Source organism: Muntiacus reevesi, chromosome 10 (genome assembly GCF_963930625.1).
Source record: "Muntiacus reevesi chromosome 10, mMunRee1.1, whole genome shotgun sequence".
NCBI lineage: Eukaryota > Metazoa > Chordata > Mammalia > Artiodactyla > Cervidae > Muntiacus > Muntiacus reevesi.
In genome coordinates this window covers 74,844,442-74,872,188 of record NC_089258.1, presented here as the reverse complement: position 1 = coordinate 74,872,188, position 27,747 = coordinate 74,844,442, and the positions used below count along the sequence as shown (strand labels likewise).

General features: G+C 36.7%; 1 protein-coding gene across 1 annotated transcript in view; it reads right to left on the bottom strand.

The window, feature by feature from the left end:
• ADAM9 (ADAM metallopeptidase domain 9) overlaps positions 1-27,747 on the bottom strand; it is an 88,714-nt gene that overhangs the window by 18,442 nt on the left and 42,525 nt on the right. Inside the window, exons 12-16 of the mRNA XM_065947102.1 lie at positions 21,918-22,089; positions 15,109-15,201; positions 13,665-13,860; positions 10,361-10,466; positions 3,822-4,005 (exon numbers count right to left, since the gene is read on the bottom strand). Coding sequence (XP_065803174.1) covers positions 3,822-4,005; positions 10,361-10,466; positions 13,665-13,860; positions 15,109-15,201; positions 21,918-22,089 — 751 coding nt within the window. The remainder of the gene's footprint in view (positions 1-3,821; positions 4,006-10,360; positions 10,467-13,664; positions 13,861-15,108; positions 15,202-21,917; positions 22,090-27,747) is intronic.

Genomic DNA, 27,747 nt, shown 5'->3' with positions numbered 1-27,747 from the left:
AAGGGTGGAGGCCAGGGAATGGGAGAAATGGAGAGGTGTTGGTCAAAAGGTATAAACTTTCAATTATAAGATGAATAAGTTCTGGAGATCTAATATTCAGCATGGTGATTACAGTTAGCAATACTGTATTATATTCTTGCAAGTTGGTAAGAGTAAATCTTAAAACGTTCTCACCCAAAAAAAAGTATGTGAGGTGATAAATGTGTTAACTAACCTTACTGTGCTAATTATTTCACAATATATATCAAATCATTACATTGTACAGCTCGAACTTACACAATGTTACGTATCAATTGTATTTTAATAAAGCTGGGCTTGGCTGCAGGGGAGGTAGCAGGGGGACAACAATGGAAAACAAAGATGAAAGATACAGTAAAAGAACCACAGGAACATTATCTGAGATTCTGGGTTCCAAAGCTCTATATTTGATTCTGTGGTTTGAGTCAGTAAACCTCCTGCTATGATTTAATTCAGTCTTCACTGAGTTTCTGTGAAATTTAAGAGTACTGACTAAAATCCACAGAATAAATTTTCATCAGTTAAAAAAGCATAAGTGGACAGTTTCAGAAATATGATAGTATATTCACCAGCACAAAGACTAAGAAATAAATCTACATTACCAGTGTTTGCTCCAGGGTTGTAAAGACAATTTAATGTCAAGGAATTTATCAACATAATTCAGTATATGAACAAGTGAAAGGAAAATATGTAGTGATTATTTAAACAGCTATTGGAAAATACTTACAAAATTTTAAAACTATTTGTTCTTTTCTTCTTACTGATTACAATTAAAAGGATTCTCCATTAAATGAAAAACACTATCTATCCCAAGCCAACAGTCAACATCACATATAACCCTGAAAGACTGCATGCGTTCCCAGTCAAGTTAGCGAGAAGACAAGTACATTATCATGATTATTATTTAAAATTATCCTCAAGTTTTACCATTGCAATTACACAGGAAAAAAAATTCAAATTCTAAGTATCAGAAAGGAAATCAACTTTCTATCATTTACAGATAACAGCTTACCTAAAAAATTCAAATACAATAATAAAAATTTGTAACACTAAGCGTATGGCTGGTGACAAAGTAAATATACACAAGTGAACATATTTTTATGAATATCAATAATAGCCAATAAAACATAAACAAAATAGCTTCTCTTACCAATAAAAACAAATTAAAAATGTAACAAAACAAATTAGAAAACATAATAAGATAAATCTGTGTTATTCATAATAACAATGAAAATATAAAATACCTAGGAATAACAAAAAAATGAAAAGGAGCTTTATAACTAAAGCTTTAAAACACAACCCCCAAGAAATTGAGAGACATACCATGTTCTTCTATTAGAAGACTAAATAATGTAAAGATGTCACTTTTTTCCCATTACAAATTTATAAATCTGATTTGATCCCAACCAAAATTCCAAAGCGTTTTTATTTTTAATTTTTTTTTGGCACCTTGACAAAATGATCTCAAGTTCATCTGCAATAATAAATGAATATTAATAGTGAAGAAAACTATGAAAAAAGAATGAAGGGGCATTTATATAACCAAATATTAAAAATACATTATAAAACTAATAAAAACTAAAAGAAGTCAATACTGACATATGAGAAGTCAGACCAATCAGTGGACATGATGTGAAAAAGCAGAAATCAAGCCCAAGTATATATAAAAATTTAATAAGCAATTTAAATAAGATTTCGAATTAAAAGATTATGCTTGAGGTGTAGGTAAATAACAAATCATTCTAAAAAAAAAGTAACATTAGAAGTCAGCATATAGTCATCATCTCTGAATGAATAAAATGATAAAAAGAAAATAAGAATGCCAACCTCATACTATACACTCAAACTGGACTAAAGAGAAGTATTTAAAAATTTTTAAATGTCCTAGAAAATAATACTCTGATACTATACTAAGAAAAGTCTTTAAAATTTGAAAGTAAAGTCGGACTTTCTTTACTTTTCCTTTCTTAAAGGAAAAGAATAATAGATTTGTTTATATAAAAAAGTAAATATGGAAAAAAGTACTAAAATCAAAAGAAAGCGGCAAGTAATAAACTGGGCAAATAAATTTTAAAAATGTATTACATTAAGTTTTATATGACATAAGTTACAGCTCTTTAAAAACTGATAAGAAAAACACACCATTTTTAAAATGAGCAAAGAATATTAACAAGCAAATCACAAAAAAAGGAATAAATATATGGAGACTAAAAAATTTAATGTCACTAGTAGTCAAGAAAGAGCAAAATAAAAAGAAAATGACCAATGAAAGTTTAAAAATAATAGTACCTAATCCTGATTACAATATAGAGAATTGAAACTCTTACTACTGGAAACTGCTCAGAAAGTAAACAGGGAAAAACTTTTCTAAAGAGAAATTTGGCAAAACTATACATAAAACCTTAAACATATTTCCCCATTAGGGTAGCCTTTAACCTCAGAAAACAACCAGAATGTTGTAAAATTTCTTAGAAAGTCCTTTACCTCAACATTTAACTCAGCAGCTGAGTTAATGGCATGGCAAAGTGAAAATCGCTCAGTCATGTCTGACTCTTTGCGACCCCATGGGCTATAGTCCACGGAATTCTCCAGGCCAGAATACTGGAGTGGGTAGCCTTTCCCTTCTCCAGGGGATCTTCCCAACCCAGGGAATGAAGCCAGGTCTCCCGCATTGCAGGCGGATTCCTTACCAGCTGAGCCACAAGGGAAGCCCATGGCAAAGGCAGACACAAAAACACAAGGGTCTTTTTGTAAGAATGAGGGACAACAGAATGGGAACTGAAAACTTAGTAGAAACTGAGGTAACCTAAGGGTCCCTCTGTCTTTTTCATGTGTCCCATGGTCCCATAATCAGTCAGTTGTGTTCGCTCTTTCCTCCTCTGTTCTCCTACAAGTTGGTTTCTTCAACTTGTTCAACAATCTTGCACCCTTAGATCTCTCCTATATACCTTAAGCTTGCTATCACCCTTCTAGCCCTACTCCTACATTATGGCATCTCTCAGAGACTTCTCAGTTTCAGCTCTACTCTTAACTGCCTTTCTTTGCTTAGGTATTACCCCCACAAATGGAATTAGGTCTAGCTCATCTCATCCAGAACCACTGGTAGTAACTCAGCAGCTAGCTCCTGGCTCACGTCTGATCCAAACAGCTGTGGTCAGAGAAGCAGGCAGGAAGCATGGGGAGGACAAGCATTACAACACTTCTAGTACAGTCACATACACATGTACACACACATACACACACACACACACACACACACACACTCCTGAAAATTCCCTAAATGTCCCAGCAAGTAGCACCCTGGCTAATAAACTACAGTACATTGAAAGGGGGATGGGGGGGTGCGCAATATATTACAACATAGAAACAACAGGTTATAATACATGACTCTAAGGAAGAAATCAGAATAATAGAATTACAGCTTCTTTTTATGGATACAGAAGTTTCTTTAATGAAAATGTGGAAACTACCAAATTAGATGCAGATAATGAATATTCCAACTCAGTGACCATTATAAAAATTGATCATTTTTGTAGTTAAAGAAAGCTTTATATGAAACTAACACAACACTGTAAATTAACTATATTCCAATAAAAATTTTAAACGAAAAGAAAGCTTTATATGGCTGTAAATCATCAGGCGGTATAGCCATTCTTAATTTTATTCTTGGTGGCTTTTTGTTTTTCCAAATCTCCACAATGAGTAGAGATTTCTTTTATAACCAGAAAAGAACCACTTGCTTTGTAAAATGATTTTTTTTATTTCTTAAATTTTTACTTTGCTTTAAAAAACATTTTTATTACCTTTCCAACATCACATCTGGTGCCTTCGTTCACCATGCCAGGATCCGGAACATCGGATCCAAGCTGGAAGTCCACACCCCAGCATTTGGTGCCTTTTCCAGGAGTCTGAATGATAGCAGGCACAACTCCGAATACAGGCAATTGTTGTACATTCTCACATTGAAGCTTTCCACACAAAGCATTCCTGGAAAGAAAGAGAAATAATGCAAACTACAATGCATCTGGTGTAGATACAAAAGAAAAATTATATATTTTTGTACAGAGAGTTTATTTCTATTTAGCTGAAGGGAATCTCAACAGAGAAAGTGTGTGACAGCAACAGAGATCAAAGTAGCTCTCTTTAACTATCGCAAAGAGAAGAGGTTAAGTGCATGTAAAGATGCAAATTCTAGGGTACCGGGGGCGCTGATGCTGACACCTAAGAATCCCTCTTCACTATCTGCTTAGGGCTCAAAAAAGTCTAACTAATATAGTTGATTTAAATGTCATATAATTCTATAAATGTTTTTACATAGAAAACAACAGAACTATACCAAAATTCAATGGCATCTTTTTATTGAGTTATAATAAAGAGAAGTCAGATTTTGTAATGTTAAACAAGCTTGAAGGAACTCCATCACTCTTCGCTTGGCTAACTTACTTACTGAAAGACTCAATTCATTAGTCCATTAATTCATTAATTCCGTATTCAGTTCAGTTCAGATGCTCAGTCGTGTCCGACTCTTTGCGACCCCATGAACCGCAGCACGCCAGGCCTCCCTGTCCATCACCAACTCCCGGAGTCCACCCAAACCCATGCCCATCAAGTCGGTGATGCCATCCAGCCATCTCATCCTCTGTCATCCCCTTCTCCTCCCGCCCCCAATCCTTCCCAGCATCAAGGTCTTTTCAAATGAGTCAACTCTTCACATGAGGTGGCCAAAGTATTGGAGTTTCAGCTTCAGCATCAGTCCTTCCAATGAACACCCAGGACTGATCTCCTTAAGGATGGACTGGTTGGATCTCCTTGCAGTCCAAGGGACTCTCAAAAGTCTTCTCCAACACCATAGTTCAAATTCAGTATGAGAACTCTACAAATACCTCCCTGACTACAATTCCTATTACCAAGGGTGTGTGAGTTAATGTTCTTCCTATATCTCTTCATGATACATTAAGTATCCCTAACATCAGCTCTTAAGATGCTGCACTGAAATTTCCTTTTTAATTGCTTGTCTTTTGATCTAAGCACCTACCCTATTAAATCTCCCCTATAATATCACGACCAAGTCATTGTAGGATATGGTTTTCCAATTCCTCTAATTCATCACCTCCTAAATATTCTCACACTATCCTAACATTCTTTTACTTCCTGAGTTAACATCTTTCTCTCTATAACTTTTCCTCGTTGGTCCCAGATGGTCGACATGAGACCACACAGATAATATCTTTTCTTTCCTCTACATGGCAACCTTTTAGGACAACTGTCATGCAGGTCTGAATGACTTACTTCACCAGGGCAATATTCTACAATTATTTCTCATGCAACAAGGAAGCTCCCCTCTTAAGTATGTTCCAGTTTGTCTCACTAACTATTGAAGCACAGTGCTCGGAGTGGAACAGGAAACTTCAGTTACAGTCTGATTAGCAAAGAACAAGATGAACTGTCATTTACTTCACTGAGATATTATACTTCTATGAAGCCCAGGATGACAGTAGCTCTTATGGCAACTACATTATATTACTGATGTCCTTGAATTTATCCTTAGCTAAAACCTCTATTTGATTTTTGCACATGCTGCTATTAAGCCTGCTCTTCCTTTCATCCTGCACTTAAGAGTTAAGTTCTTTTGTCCCAACTTGACATTTATTCCTTTTTTAAAATTAATTAATTTATTTATTTGCCTGCACCAGGTCTCAGTTGCAGCACTTGGGATCTTTAATTCTGTAAAGCTATTATCCTTCAATAAAAAATAAATTTAAAAAAATAAATAAATACTCTTAATATATTTTAAGAAATCAATCACAAGTCATTAAAAGGATAGTAACTTCAACAGAAAAATAATAGCAAAGATGCAAATATGCAATTTACAAAATAAGAAATGCAGACAGCCAATAAAGCTAAGAGATGCTTACTGTTATATTCATTTAAATATTATCTTGCAAGCACCAATAGAAAAACTGCTTCAGGCAAATAGTCATATAAGCAAATAAAATGTTTATGTGACAACTACTGCCAAAAAAAAAAAAAATTCCAAAGTAGAGACTTTGGTAATAATAAAAGATTCAGTTCCTTCAGAAGACATATAACAATCCTAAATGTGTATGCACCTAATAAGATAAGCACCAAAGAACACACTTTAAAACACATACAAGAAGAATTTATAGAACTAAAAGAAGTAGACAACTTCATAATCATAGTTGGAGTTCTACACATATCCCTCTCAGAAACTGAAGGGGAAACAGATAAATATGCACATACACCCAAAATACAGAAGATTTTAATATGACAATTAATTAACTTGACATTTGTGGAACAATATATCCAACAGCAGCAGAATACTCTGCTTTTTAATTGACATGGAACAGTCACCAAAACAGGCCATACGCTGGACAGTAATTCACATCCCAACAAATTGAAAAGAACTGAAATCATGCAAGAATGTTTTCAATGGAATTAAACTAGAAACCAAAAACAAACAGAAAACCAGAATACTCCCAAATACTTGGAAATTAGCAATACATTTTTAATAACTCATGAGTCAAAGAAGATATCACAATGTAACTGAGAAAATACTATGAACTGAACAATAAGGAAAATAAAATATATCAAATTCAATGAAAAAGAAGCATGCAACTTTTTAAGCTGGTCACCCTTCCTTCAACTTTCAAATTGCTACTTTTCTCATTTTGATTTAGCCTAATTATGTTAGTCAAGATGGATCAAACTCCCCAAAATGCAGGAAAGAGTCTTCCTTGGTTTTTCTTAAACGTCATAAAAGAATCTTGAAAGTGCTGTGCTTATGACTGGTTTTGTATCTGACTTTCCCTTTACCTAGAAAATTACCTATTACAGCATCTATCTTATTCTAAAGCAGTATCATTTTTAAATGATTGTTCTTGCTAAGACAATAGTAAGGCAATAAAGCCTTCCCATGCAATTTAAATATACAAACAAATTCCCCAGAAAGAGTGCTACAAGTTTTGAGACTACTCAAGATAGTCATATACCCTCTTTTGAAATACTTTCTTGTTTTTCTAACTACTTTCAACCTACTCTGTTTTCTGTATCAAGAAAGATATATTGTAAATACTCTATGAAATAGTTTCTATGAATAATTAATTTATAAAGAATGAGAACAATATAAATCGACTAACTTTTTTTTTAAAGCACATGGCATTAAGCAATTCTGTAAGAGGGACATCTGGCCCTGTGAAGGAAGTTGAGGAAGACTTAGTTCGGTTCAGTTCAGTCACTCAGTCGTGTCCAACTCTTTGCAACCCCATGGACTGCAGCACACAAGGCCTCCCTGTCCATCACTAACTGCCAGAGTCCACCCAAAACTATGTCCATTGAGTCAGTGATGCCATCTAACCATCTCATTCTCTGTCATCCCCTTCTCCTTCCCTCAATCTTTCCCAGCATCAGGGTCTTTTCAAATGAGTCAGTTCTTTGCATCAGGTGGCCAAAAGATTGGAGTTTCAGCTTCAGCATCAGTCCTTCCAATGAACACCCAGGACTGATCTCCTTTAGGATGGACTGGTTGGATCTCTTTGCACTCCAAGGGACTCTCAAGAGTCTTCTCCAGCACCACACTTCAAGAGCATCAATTCTTCGGTGCTCAGCTTTCTTTATAGTCCAACTCTCACCTCCATACATGACCACTGGGAAAATCATAGCCTTGACTAGACAGATCTTTGTTGGCAAAGTAATGTCTCTGCTTTTTAATATGTTGTCTAGGTTGGTCATAACTTTTCTTCCAAGAAGTAAGCGTCTTTTAACTTCATGGCTACAATCACCATCTGCAGTGATTTTGGAGCCCAGAAAAATAGTCAGCCACTGTTTCCACTGTATCTCTATCTGTTTGCCATGAAGTGATGGGACTGGATGCCATGATCTTAGTTTTCTGAATGTTGAGTTTTCAAGCCAACTTTTTCACTCTCCTTTTTCACTTTCATCAAGAGGCTCTTTAGTTCTTCTTCACTTTCTGCCATAAGGGTGGTATCATCTGCATATCTGAGGTTATTGATATTTCTCCCAGCAGTCTTAATTCCAGCTTGTGCTTCCTCCAGCCCAGCGTTTCTCATGATGTACTCTGCATATAAGTTAAATAAGTAGGGTGACAATATATAGCCTTGACGTACTCCTTTTCCTATTTGGAACCAGTCTGTTATTCCATGTCCAGTTCTAACTGCTGCTTCCTGACCTGCATACAGGTTTCTCAAGAGGCAGGTCAGGTGGTCTGGTATTCCCACCTCCTTCAGAATTTTCCACAGTTTATTGTGATCCACACAGTCAAAGGCTTTGGCGTAGTCAATAAAGCAGAAATAGATGTTTTTCTGGAACTCTCTTGGTATTTTGATGATCCAGCGGATGTTGGCAATTTGATCTCTGGTTCCTCTGCCTTTCTAAATCCAGCTTGAACATCTGGAAGTTCACGGTTCACGTATTGCTGAAGCCTGGCTTAGAGAATTTTGAGCATTACTTTACTAGTGTGTGAGATGAGTACAATTGTGCGGTAGTTTGAGTATTCTTTCGGATTGCCTTTCTTTGGGATTGGAATAAAAACTGACCTTTTCCAGTCCTGTGGCCACTGCTGAGTTTTCCAAATTTGCTGCCATATTGAGTGCAGCACTTTCACAGCATCATCTTTTAGGATTTGAAATAGCTCAACTGGAATTCCATCACATCCACTAGCTTTGTTCGTAGTGATGCTTCCTAAGACCCACTTGACTTCACATTCCAGGATGTCTGGCTCTAAGTGAGTGATCACACCATCGTGATTATCTGGATTGTGAAGATCTTTTTTGTACAGTTCTTCTGTGTATTCTTGCTACATCTTCTTAATATCTTCTGCTTCTGTTAGGTCCCTACCATTTCTGTCCTTTATTAAAACCATCTTTGCATGAAATGTTCCCTTGGTATCTCTAATTATATTGAAGAGATCTCTAGTCTTTCCCATTCTATTGTTTTCCTCTGTTTCTTTTCATTGATCGCTGAGGAATGCTTTCTTATCTCTCCTTGCTATTCTTCTATCTTAGAGGAGTTAGTTAAAATGAGATCTGGCAGAGATAGAAGAGCAAGCTAGGCAGAAGGAATTGCACATGCCAAGGGCCTGTGGCAGAGGGCCAGATCAGTAGAGTAGAAGTATTTCTCAACATTTAATGGCTCCGTAGAGAAAGATGAGCCTACAAATAAATACATTAAAGAAGCATCCAGAAACAGAGAAAAATACTAGAAGAACATTCCACACAAAAGTCAAGGAAAGGGGCTTCTTCAAGGAGAAAATGATCAACATATATGAATGCTACTGAAAGGTCCAGAAGCTTGAAGACCTAAAGATATTCTGTTAGATTTAGGAACATGGATGTCATGGTTGTTATTTCTTCTTCATGAGCAGTTTTACCTCAGCTGCTTGGTTATTAACTAACAGAGTAGGAGGGAAAGTGGGTAGAAGAGAAGCACAGCATTATGTATTTAATTTTTTTGGCTTTTTACAACCATTTTTAGAATAAAAATATGAATATTACAAAAAACAAAATAATTGATACAGAATGTTAGCACTGAAACAGGTATAATACAGTCTAATGAGTTTATTCTCTAGAGCCACATGGCTTCATGGTCAAAGCCTCTGAGTGAACCTCAGGTGGCAGGAATTTCCCACCCTCACATCCACCAGAAGAGCTCCATTCAGAATGATTTATATGTTTACATACCTACATTTATCTGTCTGTGTATTTGGAAAGCACAGTACTAGAGACTAACTCCAATTTTGTAAAATTAACATTAGTGTGTGTGTGTACAGTGCACAGAAGCAAAATAAAGGAAGATGTACATATACCGAAATTAGTGGACATATACAGAAAGAGAGATCATGATAACTTTTCTCTTGTTTATAACTTTGCAATATTATTTTTCACAATGTGCAAATGTTATAGAAACAAAAATGTTTTCTAATTAATCACTTAAAAATTATATAAAGCCAGAAGAAAATTATGAAGTTCTGAATTAATTCTGCAGGTACTTTTATATAGGGGTTTAGCAGCATAATTTTTTAACAAAAGGAAAGAGAAGAAGAACGTTTATTTGAGGTTCTTACTATAGAACAAGAATAAACAAAAGTGACATTTAAAAAACATTACATTTTAGACAGGTAATGTCAAAAGCTATTTTACTATTCCTATTCAGTCTCTCTGAAGTCATGTTTCACAAAATTGTAAGTCTGAAAAGTTATATATTTAAGAGGAGAAAGCAATCACAAGGAGCTATAAACCTTCCTACAGATGACTGGTATCACATTCTTTTATGTGCTTTTCTTACTTTTTTTTTTGCCTCCACTTACCCAATGGCACACTTCTTGTATTCATTGCCAGAGAAACCACAATTGCCAAATCTGTCACCTTTGGAATTCACATCAAGGAAACATTCCTTTGGGGCAGCCTTGGCTTCTGTAACATCAAAAAAAAATTTTTTTTTGTACACCTGAAACTAACACAACATTGTAGATCAACTATACTAAAAAAAAAATTTTTTTAATTTTTAATGTTTTTAAGACTTGGCAATTTAATTCAGAAATAAAAGCATTCGCCACAACAGTCCATATGCCTGGATGAACTGCCTCAACAACTATGAAAAGATTTCAGAACCTACAGGTGAAACATTTTGCTCCACATTTATAACTAACAACAAAATGTAAAGATAAAGCCTGATTGGTACTTAAACGCTAGCATGGACTTGAAAACTCAAGTCCTCAAAGAAGTGTCATTAAACAAGATGAAATTATAAATAAATCAAAAACCATGCACAGTACGGCAGCACTTTCAGTCTACTTATTTTCACTGTTCTCACAGCTCCACTACACCCCTGGTTAGATCAGGCTGGGGAGGGTTGTTGAAAACACTGCCAGCTATTATTTTTTCACACAGGGATCAAACCTGCATCTCCTGCATTGGCAGGTGGATTCTTTACCACTGAGCTACCAGGGCAGCCCAATTTACCATATATGGAAGCTTAATTTAGGTATTAATTACACTGACAAACAGCCATGACACTGACAAAGTATCAATCCATTCTTGTTTTCTTGTATTTTATACGTGTATCCTTTAATGCTCAACTTTGCCACTTATATATATTCCTAAAATGTTTTATTTGGAACTATTTTGCAGCAAAATGGTAGTACTTTCCATATAATGATGGAAATTCATGTGTCTATCTTACACACCTGATACAATATTGTTCGGTTTAAAAGAAAATGGGCATGCACTGCAAGGAGATGGAATAAAAAAGAGGCAGAGATTAAATAATCTGAAAATGGATGCAGAATACTTGCACAGGATAAACGTCATATGGCAATAACCCTAGCAAAACACACATGCTCACATTTATATAAGAAAATGCAGCTAAATTAATAACAACCCCCCATCTGTAATTACTTTTTTGGTCTGCAATAACCTGCTCATCAGGGCTTCCCCTGTGGCTCAGCAGTAAAGAATTCACCTGCAATTCAGAAGATGCAGAGACATGGGCTCAATCCATGGGTTGAGAAGATTCCCTGGAGGAGGAAATGACAACCCACCCCAGTATTCTTGCCTAGAGAATCCCATGGACAGCGAAGCCCACTGGACTACCACCCATGAGGTTGCAAAAGAGTCGGACACAACTGAGTGACTAAGCAGCAACAAACCTGCCCATTAGTGCAAAATATTGGTTTGGCCAAAAAGTTTGTTCAGGTTTTTCCATAACATCTTGGAGAAAAACCAATTAACTTTTTGGACAAACCAATATATCAGAGGGCTTCCCTGGTGTTCAGATGGTAAAGAATCCGCCTGCAATGCGGGAGACCTGGGTTTGATCCCTGGGTTGGGAAGATCCCCTGGAGAAGGGCATGGCAACCCACTCCAGTATTCTTGCCTGAAAAATTCCATGGACAGAGGAGCCTGGTGGGCTACAGTCTATGGGGGTGCAAAGAGTTGGACACGACTGAGCAGGTCCCTCCTGAGAGGGTCTCTCCTTAGTCCCTATCTGATCAAAGTTTCCATGATTCCCTCCTTGGATTTCATTTGCTACAGCAGCTCACAGAACTCAGAGAAACTTTTACTCACTAAATTACTGGTTTATTATCAAAGAATATATCAATAATTCAGGAACAGCCAGATGGAAGTGATGCACAGGGCAAGGTATGGAGAAAGGGGCTTGGAGGTTCCGGGCTCTCTTCCTGCCTCTCCACAAGTTCACTAAGTCCCAAGCTCTCCAAACTCTCCTTTCCGGTTTTTACAGAGGCTTCATTATATGAGCAAATTGATTAAACCACCTGCCACTGGAGAGTAACTCCATCTCCAGTCCCTCTCCCCTCCCCAGAGGTACGGGGACTTAAAAGTTCCAACCACTAACCACAGAGTTTGTTCTCTGGCAACCAGCCCATCTTTAGGTTACCAAGGGGTTTGCCAAAAAGTCACCTGATTGACATAACAAAAGACACTTTCAAGGCTCTTATCATTTGGGAAATTCCAAAGATATTAGGAGTTCGTGCCAGGAACTGAACAAAGACCAATTTTTTGATTGTTTGTTATAAATCACAACATTACAAGAGTCAACACAGCTCTACCTAAAATTATAATTAATCCATATTAAGAAGATGGAGAATGAAAAATGAACATGAGTAGGGTAAGAGTTGACAAGTGTTGGGATAAGAGAAAGGAAGAAATTTAATCCTTATCCCCCACAGTGAAAAATTAACATTAACACCTAGAATGGAAAAATTTAAAAAGTAGCATAACCAAGGAATTATCTAAAGACCTAGAGCCAGTAACAAAGCAATTAACCAGAAGGGAGGAAGAAAGGTTAAAGTGGTGGCCTTCAGGGATGAACTATTAAGTGGGAGTGCTTGCAACCCCACGGTCTGTAGCCTGCCAGGCTCTTCTGTTCATGGAATTTTCCAGGAGAGAATACTGGACTGGGTTGCCATTTCCTACTCCAGGGGACCTTCCTGACAGAGAGACTGAACCCTCATCTCTTGCATCTCCCGTATTTGCAGGGTGGGTTCTTTTACCACAGCACCACCTGGGAAGCCCAGAAGTACATTTTACTTTTTCATAAAACCTTGATGAATAATTTGACTCTATAATCTAGTGTACGTATAACTTTGATTAAAAAAAACATTTTTTAAGACACACAAAATAAAAATATATATATATATATATATATATATACACTACTAGGAAAAGAATGGATTCCAATTATATAACACAATACTCTAATGCTCTGTGATCTAAATACAGCAATATAGACAGAACGCAAAAACATTTTGAGTGAACAATGAAAAGAGAAGACCCATGTGTATATCCCCATACTATTTACATGAGTTTATTAAAGCTAAAATACAATACTGTGCATGTATATATACATATAATGTTAATATACACAGGACAGAGCGGTGAGAAAGTAAAAGCAAAAATCACCAAATAAACTTGAACGCATCAAATTCATGACCTTGACTGCCTATGGAGAAGGAAAGATGGAGATGTGATAGGAGACAGGAAACAGAACTTCAATTTTAGCAATAATGTTCAACTTTCATTTTTAACAAAAACTAAAACAAAAAATATATAAATAAAAGCAAAGCAATCAATATAAATAAAATATCTTACTTGAGCCAAAGATGACTTGACACTGAGCATCATAATATTGGCACATGCCATTGTAACAATAGGCTTTGTTATTCTGGCAAGGATACCCATTCTGAATAAAAACATCTGGCTGACAGAACTGAGAAGAGCCATTGCAATACTCCGGAACATCACATTCGTTGGTTTTTCCTCGGCACAAAGTGCCTCCTGGACGGAACTAGGATAATAGGATTGAAATTGAACAGGAATATCAGGAAAATTCCCACAAATTAACCAAATTTGAAACCACAGTATTTATATCTATAAGAAGGTCTAACAAAAACAGAAGATAACCCAATAGAACAGTGAACAAAGGCCAATAACAGGAAATTTATAAAAGTCATGAAATATGGAAAATGAAAAAAGCAGAGCATCATAGATGACCAAAAGAAATGCAAATTAAACGAAGATATAAAAGCACTTTACACCTATCAAACTAACCTGGATTATAACACTGGCTAACAACAAATATTTAATAAGCGAAGTCAAAATGTTAGTCGCTCATTCGTGTCTGCCTCTTTGTAACCCCATGAACTGCAGCCCACCAGGCTCCTCTGTCCATGGGATTCTCCAGGCAAGAATACTGGAGAGGGTTGCCATTTCCTTCTCCAGGGGATCTTCCCAACTTCGGGATCGAACCTGGGTCTCCTACATTGCAGGCAGACACTTTACCGTCTGAGCTACCAAGGAAGACATGTTAGTAAGAGAAAGCAAAAATAATGATTATATAGTATAATCAATACTGTACACTGCACAGTTATCAGTGCATTGATTACACTGGCAAATACAGAATGGCACATCTGTAGACAGTATAAAAATGTCTGTCAAAATTTCACATGCATACTCTGTTCCAGCAATTCTACTTATAAGCAAAAATTGGAAGCAATCTAAATGTCCATCATTAGTTGACCAGATAAAGAAATTATGGTATGTATGGCTATATAAAGGAACACTAACTGTATAAACCTAAAGAACTAAATGACTAGAAGAAAATCAGTAGTATATTACTGAAAAAAGAGCATAAAAAATAAAAATATGTATACCCATGTTTATCCACTTGTACACACACACATTCATATTTACATAGGAAAAAGTGACTAATAAATTATCAAAAATGGCTAAATGAAGGGGATAAAATGACAGAGGGTCTTTCAGTGTCAACTTTCTATTGTTGAATTTTTAATGAAAAACATAGGTCACTCATAAATCAGAAAAAAAAAAATGTTTCTACTTAGGAAAAAAAAATCTCTAGACCATTTGCCATATAAGAAGATGATACAAAACTGCAAACAAGTATCATAAAGTTTTCCATCTAGTCATGTAATAAAAATAGTGCTCTCTTACAGATCAGAGAAAACCAATTTTGATACAGGCACATTTTTCCTTTTCCTATTTTTTTTTTTCCAAATAGGGAGGAATTCCCTACCCGACAGTCTTGACAACAGGCACCATATGCACATTCAGCAAATGATTTAAGTTTACAGGTCTTTCCTTCACAGCAAGGGTCCGATTCACATTCCTGAGGAGAGAAAAAGACTGTCAATAAAGAAAGAAATTATTGCCATCAAGACTCATTAACAAAATTCTTCCTTTCAACCTATGCTTCTTTCTAACCTGGCTGTAAGAGGTACTCTGGAGACAAGTCACTTACTATCCTTCTGGATTTATCAGCGACTGTTCAGCTATTATCTAGGTCTCAACAGTATTTCAAAGGACTGAGAGTATGTGTCTTAGTCTGCTGGGATTACCAGAATAAGATACCACAGACTAATGACTTAAACAAAAGAAATTTATCATGTCACAGCTCTGGAGGTTAGAGACCCAAGATCAAAGTCCTAGCCAATTCAGTTTCTGGCACAGACTTGCAGACAGATCCTGGCTTGCAGACAGATGCCTCCTCGCTGAGTGCTCACATGGCCTTTCTTCAGAGCATGAGTCAAGAGACGGGAGCAAGCAAGCTCTTTTTCATAAGAACATTAATCCTATCAGATCAAGACCCACCCTTATGACCTCATTTAACCTTAATTACTTTCCTGGAGGTCCCTTCTCCAAATACAGATACACTTGGGGGTTAGGGTTTCAACACATGGATTTGTGGAACACAAACATTCAATCTATTACAGTATGTTTAATGATCACAGGAAATTGTGAAAGTCGCTCAGTGGTGTCAGACTCTTTGCGACCCCATGGGCTATACGGTCTGTGGAATTCTCCCAATCAGAATACTGGAGTGGGTAGCCTGTTCCTTCTCCAATTTCCACAGGAAATTAAGCATCCATAAATGCACTTCTCTTCATGCTCAGGGTCTGATTTCTCTGCAGGGTAGGTTTTTACCCATGTGGACATTATACTGCATGACTTCTCTCACCCCACTTTGGACCACCATGGCTCTCTACTCCCACCCTCCAACCTCCCACCCAGACACAGCTTCTTTCCTATGTTGAAACTAATGTCTTGAGGTCTAAATTGTTTGTGAAAGGAAGGAGAAAGGAGGAGAGGACAAGGAGGCAAGGAGGAGGTAGGGGAAATAAGCTTTAATTATTGAAGAATGTTTATTTTCCTATGTTACAGAATTCTAGGATGATGGGTTTTTTTCCTTTCAGAACCATAAATCTGCTGTTCTATTGCATTCTGGCCCCCAAATCAGCCACTATTAATCTATTTGTTCCAGATTTTCTTCTGACTTCTTCCCTTATTTTCTGTTTATGTCAGCACTTTAATTACAATGTACCCACGGTCAATCTTTGAATTGAGTCTGACTTGGCTTTACTTAGTGTTTTGGAATTGTAACTCGATGTTTTCTGTTAAATATGGGAAATTTTCAGCCATTATTTCTTTGAATACTTTTCTTCTCTCCTTCTCCCTCTCCTCTTGAGATTTCACTTATAATTCCATTAGGCTAGTTGATATTGCTTACATGTCCCTGATATTCTGTTCATTTTTTTTTAATCTTTTCTCTTTTTTCTTTAGATGTGGATTATTTCTTTTGTTCTACTTTATGTTCATTTATTCTTTTTCTGCCATCTTACTCTGCTATTAGTTATATACATGAATCTCACTTATTAAACTTTTTGCTAAGTTTTATAATTTCCATTTGGTTTATTATACATTTCTCTGCTGAGATTCATCTCTTTACTCATGAAGACCATATTTTTCTTTAATTCTCTGATGATAAAGAATGGAATATAATTCATGGAAGCTTTATTCATAATAGCAAAATACTAGAAACAACCTAGATATCTTTTAATGGATGAATAGTTTAACAAATGTCAGATAGGCCCTTTGTGCTAGTGAAAATACCAGCCTAAACATTTTTCCAAATCTCTGAAGTAACATCCATACAATGGACTGTTACTCCCCAATAAAAAGTAATGAAACAACAACATAGAGTGACCTCAAAAACATTACGCTTAGTGAGAAAGTCAGCCTCAAAAGGTTATATGTTGTATGATTCCATTATTATTGCAGTGAAAAATATTACTGAAATGGGAAAACCACAGATGGAAGCCAGGGGCAGGGATAAGGGCCAGAGTCAGGGTGGATGTGATTAGAGTGAGGTAGCAGGAGGGAGTTCTTTTGTGTTGATGGAATAGTTCTGTATTTTAATTGAGGTGGTGGTTACATAAATCTCTATATGGCATAAAACGACATAAAAGTATACACATGACTGCAGGTTAAAAATGGTAAAAGCTGAATAAAGTCTGTAACTATTAATAGTTAACATACCAATCTCAGGATCACTGGTATGATATGGCTCTATCACTACATAATTTGTCACCCTTTGTGGGAAAGTGAGTGAAAAATACATAGGACTCTTTGGACTGTTTTTGCAACATTCTGTCAGTTTGCAATTATTTCATAATAAAAATTTGGAAAATTATCTAAAGCCATGCACCATACAAAAAAATTAAGTCAAAATGGATCATAAACCTAAATAAATACACAACCTAAAATGATAAAGCTCCCAGGATAAAACATTTGCAATCTTGGATTAGGCAAAGATTTCTTAGATACAACACCAAAGCACAACCCACTAGGCACAATCTGGCTTCATCAAAATATAAAACTTCTACTCGTCAACAGATACTGTTAAAGTACTTAAAAGAAAAGAATAGGAGAATATACTTGCAAATCATATATCTGATTAAGTATTTGTTATCTAGAACATAAGAAGTACTCTCAAAATTCAATAATGAGAAAACAACCCAATTTTTAAAGGCAGGAAGGAGTTGAAGAGACATGTCACCAAAAAAGAGATCGAGATGGCAAATAAGCACATGAAAACACGTTCAGATCACTAGTCATGAGGGAGAAGGAAATTAAAACCTCATTAAGGTACCACTTCACATCTAACGGAAAAGCCAAAACTGAAAAGAACGACCATATGAGGTGGAAGAAAGGACTTAAAAAGAACCAGAACTCAAGTACAATGATTACAAGAATGTGAAATGGTAAAACCACTTTGGAAAACAGTTTGAAAGTTCCTTGGAAAGTCAAATATACACCCACCATATGTCCCAGTCATTTCACTCCAAGGTATTCACCCAAGAGAAGTGAAAACATAAATCCATATAAAGACTTGACCGTGAATGTTCACAGCAGCTTTTGGTGTGGAAACAACCCAGATACTCATCAACAGATGGATAAACAGCAGGTAGCATCTCCATACTAGTCAATGATGAGCAACAATGAAAAGGAATGAACCACTGACACAGCAGCATTCAACATGGATGAAGCTCAAAATAACTATGCTGAGTGAATGAAGCTAGATAAAAGAGAGTCATTCCATTTACATGAAATTCTAGGAAATGCACACTAATGACAGCAATATTCGTAGTACAATGACAGCAGATCAGTGATGGCCTAAGGAGGATTGGGAAATGATAAGGGGTGCCAAGCGTCACAAAGAACTTTCTGAGATGATATGTGCATTATCTTGATTGTGGTGACAGTTTCACATATGAAAACAGGTATCAAAGCTTAACTTGTACGCTTTAGTACTTTTAGTTGAGACTTCCCAGGCAGTCCAGTGGTTAAGACTCTGTTCCCACTGCAGGGGGTGTGGGTTTGACACCTGGTTAAGAAACAATGAGTCCACATGCCATGCAGGGTGGCAAAAAAAGAAAGAAAAAATGTTACAAATTTAAAAATTAGAACAAATAAAATAATAAAAATAAATAAATTAAAAATAACAGCAATAATAAATGTTTTAAGGGAGACTTTCCTGGAGGTTCAGTGGGTAAGACTTCCAACACAGGAGGCATGGGTTCCAACCCTGGTCAGGAAATTGAGATTCCACATGCCATGCAGTATGACAAGAAAATCAAAATAAAGATAAAAAATGATAATAATAATTATTAAAAAGAACTTCTGTGTTTTAAACAGATGCAGTTCATTGTTGACAAGTGTTCCTAATTGCCTGTTTCTTACCCTAGCTTTGTCTTGACCAAACTTTAGTGAAACTTCTTTCTTTCCTGTAGACCCTTGAACTCTACTTGTCTGCACAAAAAATGATACTTGGTGATACTTACCCCTCCCCCAAGCAAGTATCCCCACCCCTTATCAGCTTCAGCTTCTCCTGGAAATCACCAGACCACAGGACAACTTCCTATGAGACCTCATTGGGCATTTCCCACCCCCCGCTCCCGCCCCGTTTGCCCCACCTTTACCCTATAAAAGAAAAATCTTTTTGTTTGATTTTGAGATGCTTCCAGATTTCTGAGATCAGCGTATTCTCCCTGTTACAACAGTCTTTCTTCTGAATAAAGCCTTTTCTTATCTAAGTTCAAATTTGGGGATTTTTTTTTTACCTTGTATTCAATATACTTCAGTAAAGTTGTTAATTTTTTTTTCAAAAATACTATGTAAGACAGATGGCTTCATAAAAGAAAAGAGAATCAGGAAACAGACTGTATACAGGAATTTTGTTTATGGTGAAACTACCATTTTAAATGGTTTTGTAGCTCACTCTCCACATGACACCCCCCCCCAATTACAGAGCTAATATAAAAAATTTAAATTACAAAAATGCTAGAAAAAAATAATAGAACATAGAGGGGCTATATGATGAAAATCTTGAAACAGGAGTAAAACTTGTACCTTGCTCAGTTACAAAATTATGGGGGGAGGGAGAGGCGCACTAAATGCCATGACATTCTTTTGGTAAAAGTACAAACTGACACACCCTTCTTCCAGGAAACTCGATAGTCTCTAATAAAATAAAAAAACACATGCTTTTCAATTCAATAATTCTACCTTTATGTAATTATCTTAGAAAAAGACTTCTTTGTGTGTGTATATATATATATATGAACATATACACACATATACTCAGGGCATATACAAAGATATACTGTTCACTACAGAAAAATACTAACTACAGTGAGTGACTGTCTTTAATGAGAGTATAGTAAAATAAATCATAATATATTCCTTATACTGAAACACTAGTCAACAGATCAAAGGATTATGTCCAAATAACAATGACATGGAAAAAAATCTGCAGGATATATTAATAGGAAAAAATTCTACATAACATACTAAGTCAGATTTTATTTATGTAAAAAAAAATAAAATCCTAAAACAAACCCAACTATGATACAAATATACATACTGTACATAAGTCTATAAACACAGAATAAAATCTATGGAGAAACATACTAAACTTATAAGAATAACTACCACAGCAGAAGAAGGTTAAAAAAATATATGGAAGAAATAAAAGTATGAAAAGAATTTTGCTTGTGCTTACTATTTGAAATTTCAATACCAAGAAAAATAACTGTAACATTTGAAGGGGAAGAGATACTTTTTTCTAGAGTAATTTGTAGTACAAAAGTTCAAGAACCAAATACAGACTATTTCAGTGAGTTCGATAATGAAGTAAACAGGAGAAATCAAAACATATAAAAGAATTAAGGAGAATGCCTGGAAAGAAGAGCTTAGTCATCCTAACAGTGTAACATTAATTTAGAGATTAAACATAACTTCATTGGCCTTTATTTTCCTCATTTGAAAATGAGGGTATAAAGAAATAATGAATCTCTAAGGGTTACTGAGAGGATTATACCATGTAAGACATTAAGAAGAGGTTGCTAACGTGCAGGAATAGTGCAATGATGGCCCATCACAATTTCATCATAAAATACATACTGCCTGGGAACTCCTTGGCAGTCTAGTGGTTAGGACCCAGTGCTTTTACTACCAAGGGCCCAGGTTTGATCCCTGGTCAAGGAACTAAGATCCTGCATGCCATACAGCATGGCCGCAAAATAAAACAGAACACACAAAGAAAAACATACTGCCTTTCTAGAATGTGAAGTCTTCTGGCAAAAGCCAGGCACCGTGTGATCAGGCAAGGAAAAAGAAATTCCTCTTGTGGAAAAAATTGACACTATAGTAAAGTTTACACACAACTGAACCAATTCCTTTAAAATTTAAATTTAACTTTTTTAAAATTTTTTAAGTGTAATTAAAAATTGTTTTCCTCCTAAGCCTTGTCTGACAGTGTTAAGTAGGCCATTTTGACAGGAAATTGGTTGAGATGCAGAACACTAATAGTAAAGATGGGTCCAGACTATGGCTCTAGTGTGGTTAACAGGTATGAGAAAGTCAGACAGCAGGTGAACTGAAGGTTAACAGAGGCGGAATGCTAACTTGAGTAGCAAGAACGCTGTTAACCAAGAACTCTGCAGAATGGGTCGGCTTCAATTTATTATTGAAATGAGGTCAACTAAACAAATATTTCTGCAATGTTTCTGACAGTGACAGAACAGTGAACGCTTACAAGTAAAGAGCCAAGTGAAAAACTGAGTCGTTCTTTAAAATAAATAAATGACTCAATAACCATAACAGAAAAGGTAGAAGGTAGCAAGAATAGAAAAATAAACACGGCACTTTCCTGGACACCAGAACAGATGACGCCATTGGTTATGTTCTAGGAAGGAAGGGATAATCAACCCCCCAGGAACATATTCCCATAAGCAAAATACCAATTTTCATTTTGCCACTAAATTTTACTTTACCTCCTATGCTCAGATCAATTCAGTTCAGTTCAGTCGCTCAGTTGTGTCCGACTCTTCGTGACCCCATGAATCGCAGCACGCCAGGCCTCCCTGTCCATCATCAACTCCCGGAGTTTACCCAAACTATGCTAGAGTCATGCACAGTGAGCTATTTTATTTTTTGCAAATCCCAAGGTAACTTTGCAAAGCAAACATCACATGTTAAACTGACCTTTGGCGTCCCACAGTCACATTCTTCCCCGGGATCCACCAACCTATTACCACAGGAAGGAGCACTATAGGCTTCATCACGCTTCGGAATATTGAGAAGGCAGTTTCCACCTTTATTTAAAGTTAACTTCTCAAAGTCATCTGCACTGCAAGAGCTGAAGTTTTTGGAACCTCTGTAGTAAACACAAAGAAAAAGATCTTAAGTCATAGCAATTATTCACTTTGAAAATCTTAAGTCATGTCTTCAACCAACAGGAAGTGAATATTTAAAATGACAGAGTGGGGCTTCCCTGGTGGCTCTGTGGTAAAGAATCTGCCTGCCGATGCACGGGACACAGGTTAGATCCCTGATCTGAGAAGATCCCACATACAGTGGAGCAACCAAGCCAGTGCACCACAACCACTGAGCTTGTGCTCTAGAACAGGAGCCCGAAACTACCGCGCCCACATGCCGCAGTCAATGAAGCCCGCAGGCCTTAAGGCTCATGCTCCACAACAAAAGAAGCCACCTCAATGAGAAGCCTGTGCATTGGAACTAGAGAGTAGGCCCTGCTCATTACAACCAGAGAAAAGCCCCCACAACAAAAAAGACCCAGCACAGCCAAAAATAAATAAATAAATAAAAATTATAAAAAGAAACTTACTACTTGCAAAAAAAGAAGTAAATAAAATGGCAGATGGAATTCCCTGAAAGTCCAGTGTTTAGGACTTAACCCTTTCACTTAACACTTTCACTGCTAAGTGCTTAGTTTCAATTCCTGATGAGGGAACTAAGATCCTGCAAGCTATGTAGTGTGACCAAAAATAAATAAATAAAATGGCAGAAGATACAGAAAACACAAAATCATAAATCTCATCATCAGAAGAGACCTCAAAAATTGTTGTTGTTGTTCAGTCACTAAGTCGTGTCCAGCTCTATTTGACCCCATGAACTGCAGCACTCCAGACTTTCCTGTCATTCACTATCTCCCAAAGTTTGCTCAAAAATTATCTAGCCCTATCTAGAGTTAAGTTTATCTTCCACAGTAAAAGTTCCTTCAAAACTGCAAAGCGAGTTCTCTTTCCCCACCCTCTTGTCACCCTACTGAGGGACATTTCTGTGTGCCCCTCGCCAACACCAGGAGCTATGTGACGATAACGTGAACGCCCAGTGAGGAAGCACACACTACTGTCCCAGAGAGGCAGCACGCACTGGCGCAGAATTTCAGCTACAGTTTGAGGTTTAATTGCCTCTGATGGTAACTTCTAAGAATTGCAGTTAACACGCTGAAGGCTAGACAGGCTTCTAGAAATGGTCCGATCTGAACTACATATTTACTTTGTTGTTGTTTAGTTACTAGGTTGTGTCTTACTCTTTTGCAACCCCCTGGACTCTAGCCCACCAGAATCCTCTGTCCATGGACTTTCCAGGCAAGAATACTGGAGTGGGTTGTCATTTCCTCCTCCAGTGTATCTTCCCGACCCAGGGACTGAACCCACATCTCCTGCACTGTTGGCAGGCAGATTCTTTCCACTGAGCCACCAGGGAAGTCCCATGTGATATTTATATAAATTCAATTTTGATGTGTTTCTATGTGTTGCTGGAGTTCTTTTAGTTATTGTTTTACTCAATAACAGTATTTTTAGATAGTCCCATTGGCTATTTTCACTTTGAAGACTAGCGGGAAACACACACATCTATAATAAGAACCTTTGAGGAATCCAAGTCATATTAAAAGTTTATCAGAGGCATTTGGTGCCCAGAAAGAATCTTCTTTTCATTGGTTTGGGCAATGGTGCCAAAAGCAGCTGTGGGGAAGAGAACTGTGTTACGTGGTAACAACTGAGAAGGCATTCCTATTGATTCCATGTCTTCTGTATATCCAGGGAATCACAGAAACAGATCCTTTCTTGGGAGACCTTGTCCTCTTGGCAAACTCTTCCCTTGCTAACCAGACCAGAGTCTCCCAGGAAGTATTCAGTCCTGGCTCTTGGCTCTTAGGACTGGAAAGCGGTTACACAGGAGGTAAAGACCTAGCACAAGATTTCCCACAATAATGAAAACACTTGTTTTCCATATTCTTCTTTTTCTTGCTACTCTCTGCTTAAGAACATTGTGAGGAGGAAGAGTCCTTTTGAACAATATCTATTCCTTCAACAAATATTTGTGGAGCATCTATTATGTACAAGACACTCTTCTTTGTGCAAGGGAGAAAACAGTAAACAAAGCAGGCCAAAAATAAAATCCCCACCCCTGTGAAGGTGACATTCTATTGAGTGAGACAGACTATAAACACAATGGGTAAATAAATTCAATAATACATGAGAAGATATGTACCACTGGGGGAAAAGGTGAGCAGGTAAAGGGGATGGACTTTGTTGGGAGCAGAGTTATCAGAGTAGAGTTTTTCAAAGACCTGTCAGGACAAGTGCTTCAAACACTGGGACAACTGAGTGAAAACTGGCTTTTGGAGTGAAGAACATTAGAGGGAGAAGAAATAGCAAGTGCAAAAGCCCTAAGGGAGAAATCTGCCTGTTATGCTCAAGGATCAAATAAGGAAGCCAGTAGGGTTGGAGTGGAGTAAGGCAGTGAGGGTACAATCAGAAAGGTGGGAAGAGGCCAATGCATGAATCTGACTATGATGAGTGAAACAAGGCAGGGGACTGACACAATGAAAAGCATGAGGCAGGAACCACGTGATCTGATTTATGTCTTAATAAGATCACCAGGTTGGCTATGCTAGGCAGGAAAATCTCACAGGAGGCAGCAACTAGAAAGAAGGCATTATTACTAATTGACACAGAGAAGATGGGGCGGAGCAGGTTTTAGAAGCAACAAGAGTGTGAGTCTAACGGATGTCAAGTAGAAATGTCAAACTAGAGCATAAGATAATTATCTGATAAACAAGCAAGACTTCAATTTAAACAGTTGTTTTTTTATTTTTATTTTTTTTGAAATGAAAATCACAGTTTAATGTTTAATGCATAGCATCATTGAATGTTAGGACAATTTTTCTTTTTTTTTGGTTGGAGGCTAATTACTTCACAACATTTCAGTGGGTTTTGTCATACATTGATATGAATCAGTCATAGAGTTACACGTATTCCCCATCCCAATCCCCCCTCCCACCTCCCTCTCCACCCGATTCCTCTGGGTCTTCCCAGTGCACCAGGCTGGAGCACTTGTCTCATGCATCCCACCTGAGCTGGTGATCTGTTTCACCATAGATAATATATATGCTGTTCTTTCAAAACATCCCACCCTCACCTTCTCCCACAGAGTTCAAAAGTCTGTTCTGTACCTCTGTGTCTCTTTTTCTGTTTTGCATATAGGGTTATCGTTACCATCTTTCTAAATTTCATATATATGTGTTAGTATGCTGTAATGTTCTTTATCTTTCTGGCTTACTTCACTCTGTATAATGGGCTCCAGTTTCATCCATCTCATTAGAACTGATTCAAATGAATTCTTTTTAATGGCTGAGTAATATTCCATGGTGTATATGTACCACAGCTTCCTTATCCATTCATCTGCTGATGGGCATCTAGGTTGCTTCCATGCCCTGGCTATTATAAACAGTGCTATGATGAACATTGGGGTGCATGTGTCTCTTTCAGATCTGGTTTCCTCAGTGTGTATGCCCAGTAGTGGTATTGCTGGGTCATATGGCAGTTCTATTTCCAGTTTTTTAAGAAATCTCCACACTGTTTTCCATAGTGGCTGTACTAGTTTGCATTCCCACCAACAGTGTAAAAGGGTTCCCTTTTCTCCACACCCTCTCCAGCATTTATTGCTTGTAGACTTTTGGATAGCAGTCGTCCTGACTGGCGTGTAATGGTACCTCATTGTGGTTTTGATTTGCATTTCTCTAATTATTTCTTATTATTTTTATTTCCTATTACTGTTCTTTATACGGTTAATACAACTGCCTGCAACATAGTGCCTGCAACAATGAATATTTCTACATTCTTCAATAATCTAAGAATATATTAATTAGCTAATAGTCACAGGAATTGTGCAGACACATGTATATTTCCTATATACACGTAAGTCCCTAATTTTAATCTACAGAGTTCACCACTTCTAAACAGATTATTCTTGAAATAAACTTGTTATTCAGTCCTTGGGACACATTTTCTCATAGAAACAATGTTTTATTTGTGTGATTCTAAAGCAATCTACATAAAAATCTGCTTCACACACAAAGAAGTTGACTATAGTACTGAGAAGGATCACAAAATCTTCACCACTTCTCATGCAGTTTAGTAAACTAAGATAACAACAAACATCTCCATGTTGGCCTTCACGAACACTTTGGATAATAAAACAAAGATATGCTTTTCCCTAGTCATCCTTGGCCATAGCCAACAGTAATAAGATGAGTTTCCTCTTTTCTTGGCTTGAATACCAATTAAAGCATTCCTACTCTCTATCTATCACCTCTGGGTACTAAGAAACTAATCTAAAGCATCTCTGCATCTCTTCAGTCATATTGAGGCAAGTTTTACAAAACTGATGCAAAAGAAGGTAGAAGGGATGGAAGTGGTCTATCAGTATATGACCCACCAAAATCAACTATCATTTAGAACATTCTCTCTATGACTAATCTGGAAATAACCAGAACACAATTTCACCACTACCATCCTAATCCCCATAGCCTAGGAATAGGAAGTCCTAAGAAAGAAGTCTAAGTGATGGCACTCAGATTTTTTTTTTCCAGAGCAATCTGGAGACTTCCCTGTCGGTCCAGTGGTTAAGACTTTGCATTTCCAATGCAGGGGACATGGGTTTGATCCCTAGTCAGGGAACTAAGATCTCACATGTCACACAGTGTGGACAGGGGGAAAAAAAAATTTCTTTTTAATTAAAAAAAAAAAAAGAGCACTCTGATTATGGAGGCTTTCTGATAATACCAAAGAGCAGAGTTAAGAAAGACCTGCCTCTAGAAAAGACGCCACCCAGGAAGACCACCACTCATACGACCAGGCATCTAAGAGCAGTGTGCAATGAGGATACTACCAGGTCTCTCAAATATCTTAAATAATAAAAATCACATTACAAAGTTAGATTATCTACCTTTTGAAGAGAGGTGGCTTCAGCTGATTATCTGGGAAAACTCTAGCATCAAAAATAAAGGCCTATGTTAGACAACTGTACTCCAACATAAAATAAAAACAAATTTTTAAAATTTTTAAATAAAAAAATTTTATAAGGCCCAACTTCTAACAGTCAACTAATGTTCATTAAATAGCATAGGAAGTAGAAGGTGGGAAATCTGTCCTCAAAAAGGAGATTTAATACACTAAGGATAACATAATCTTACTTCTCAAATTATTCTTACAAAAACCTGTTCAAATACAATGTCCAATGCATTATCAAAACATAACACAAAGACACAAGATATTATGAGAACAACTATAAAAAAAATGAAAAGACACTATGAGAAAAAAACAGACAAACTCAATAAAGTCTCCAGATACTAGAATTATCAAACAATAACCACCCAAAAAGAAAATCTCTGCATGCTTTGGTCAGAGACAAAAATGAGAAGCTTGAAAATTTGGGCAGGGAACTAAAATCCACAACCATAACACAGCAAATTTGATGTGTTTTTCTAAAATATATTCTTTAAACATTTAAAATACTCTGAATTCATCTTACAATTAGTATTAATTTAATTGGCATTTTTCATTCTAAGTGGTATGCTGTAAAGGTATCATAATCAATGACATCTACATTTGCATAATACAGTACATTAGTAATCATATTAAATATAAGCAGATTAAATGATTCAGTTAAGAAACAGATATTTCCAGGCTGGATTATAAAACAAGACCTAAATGTAGGTTGT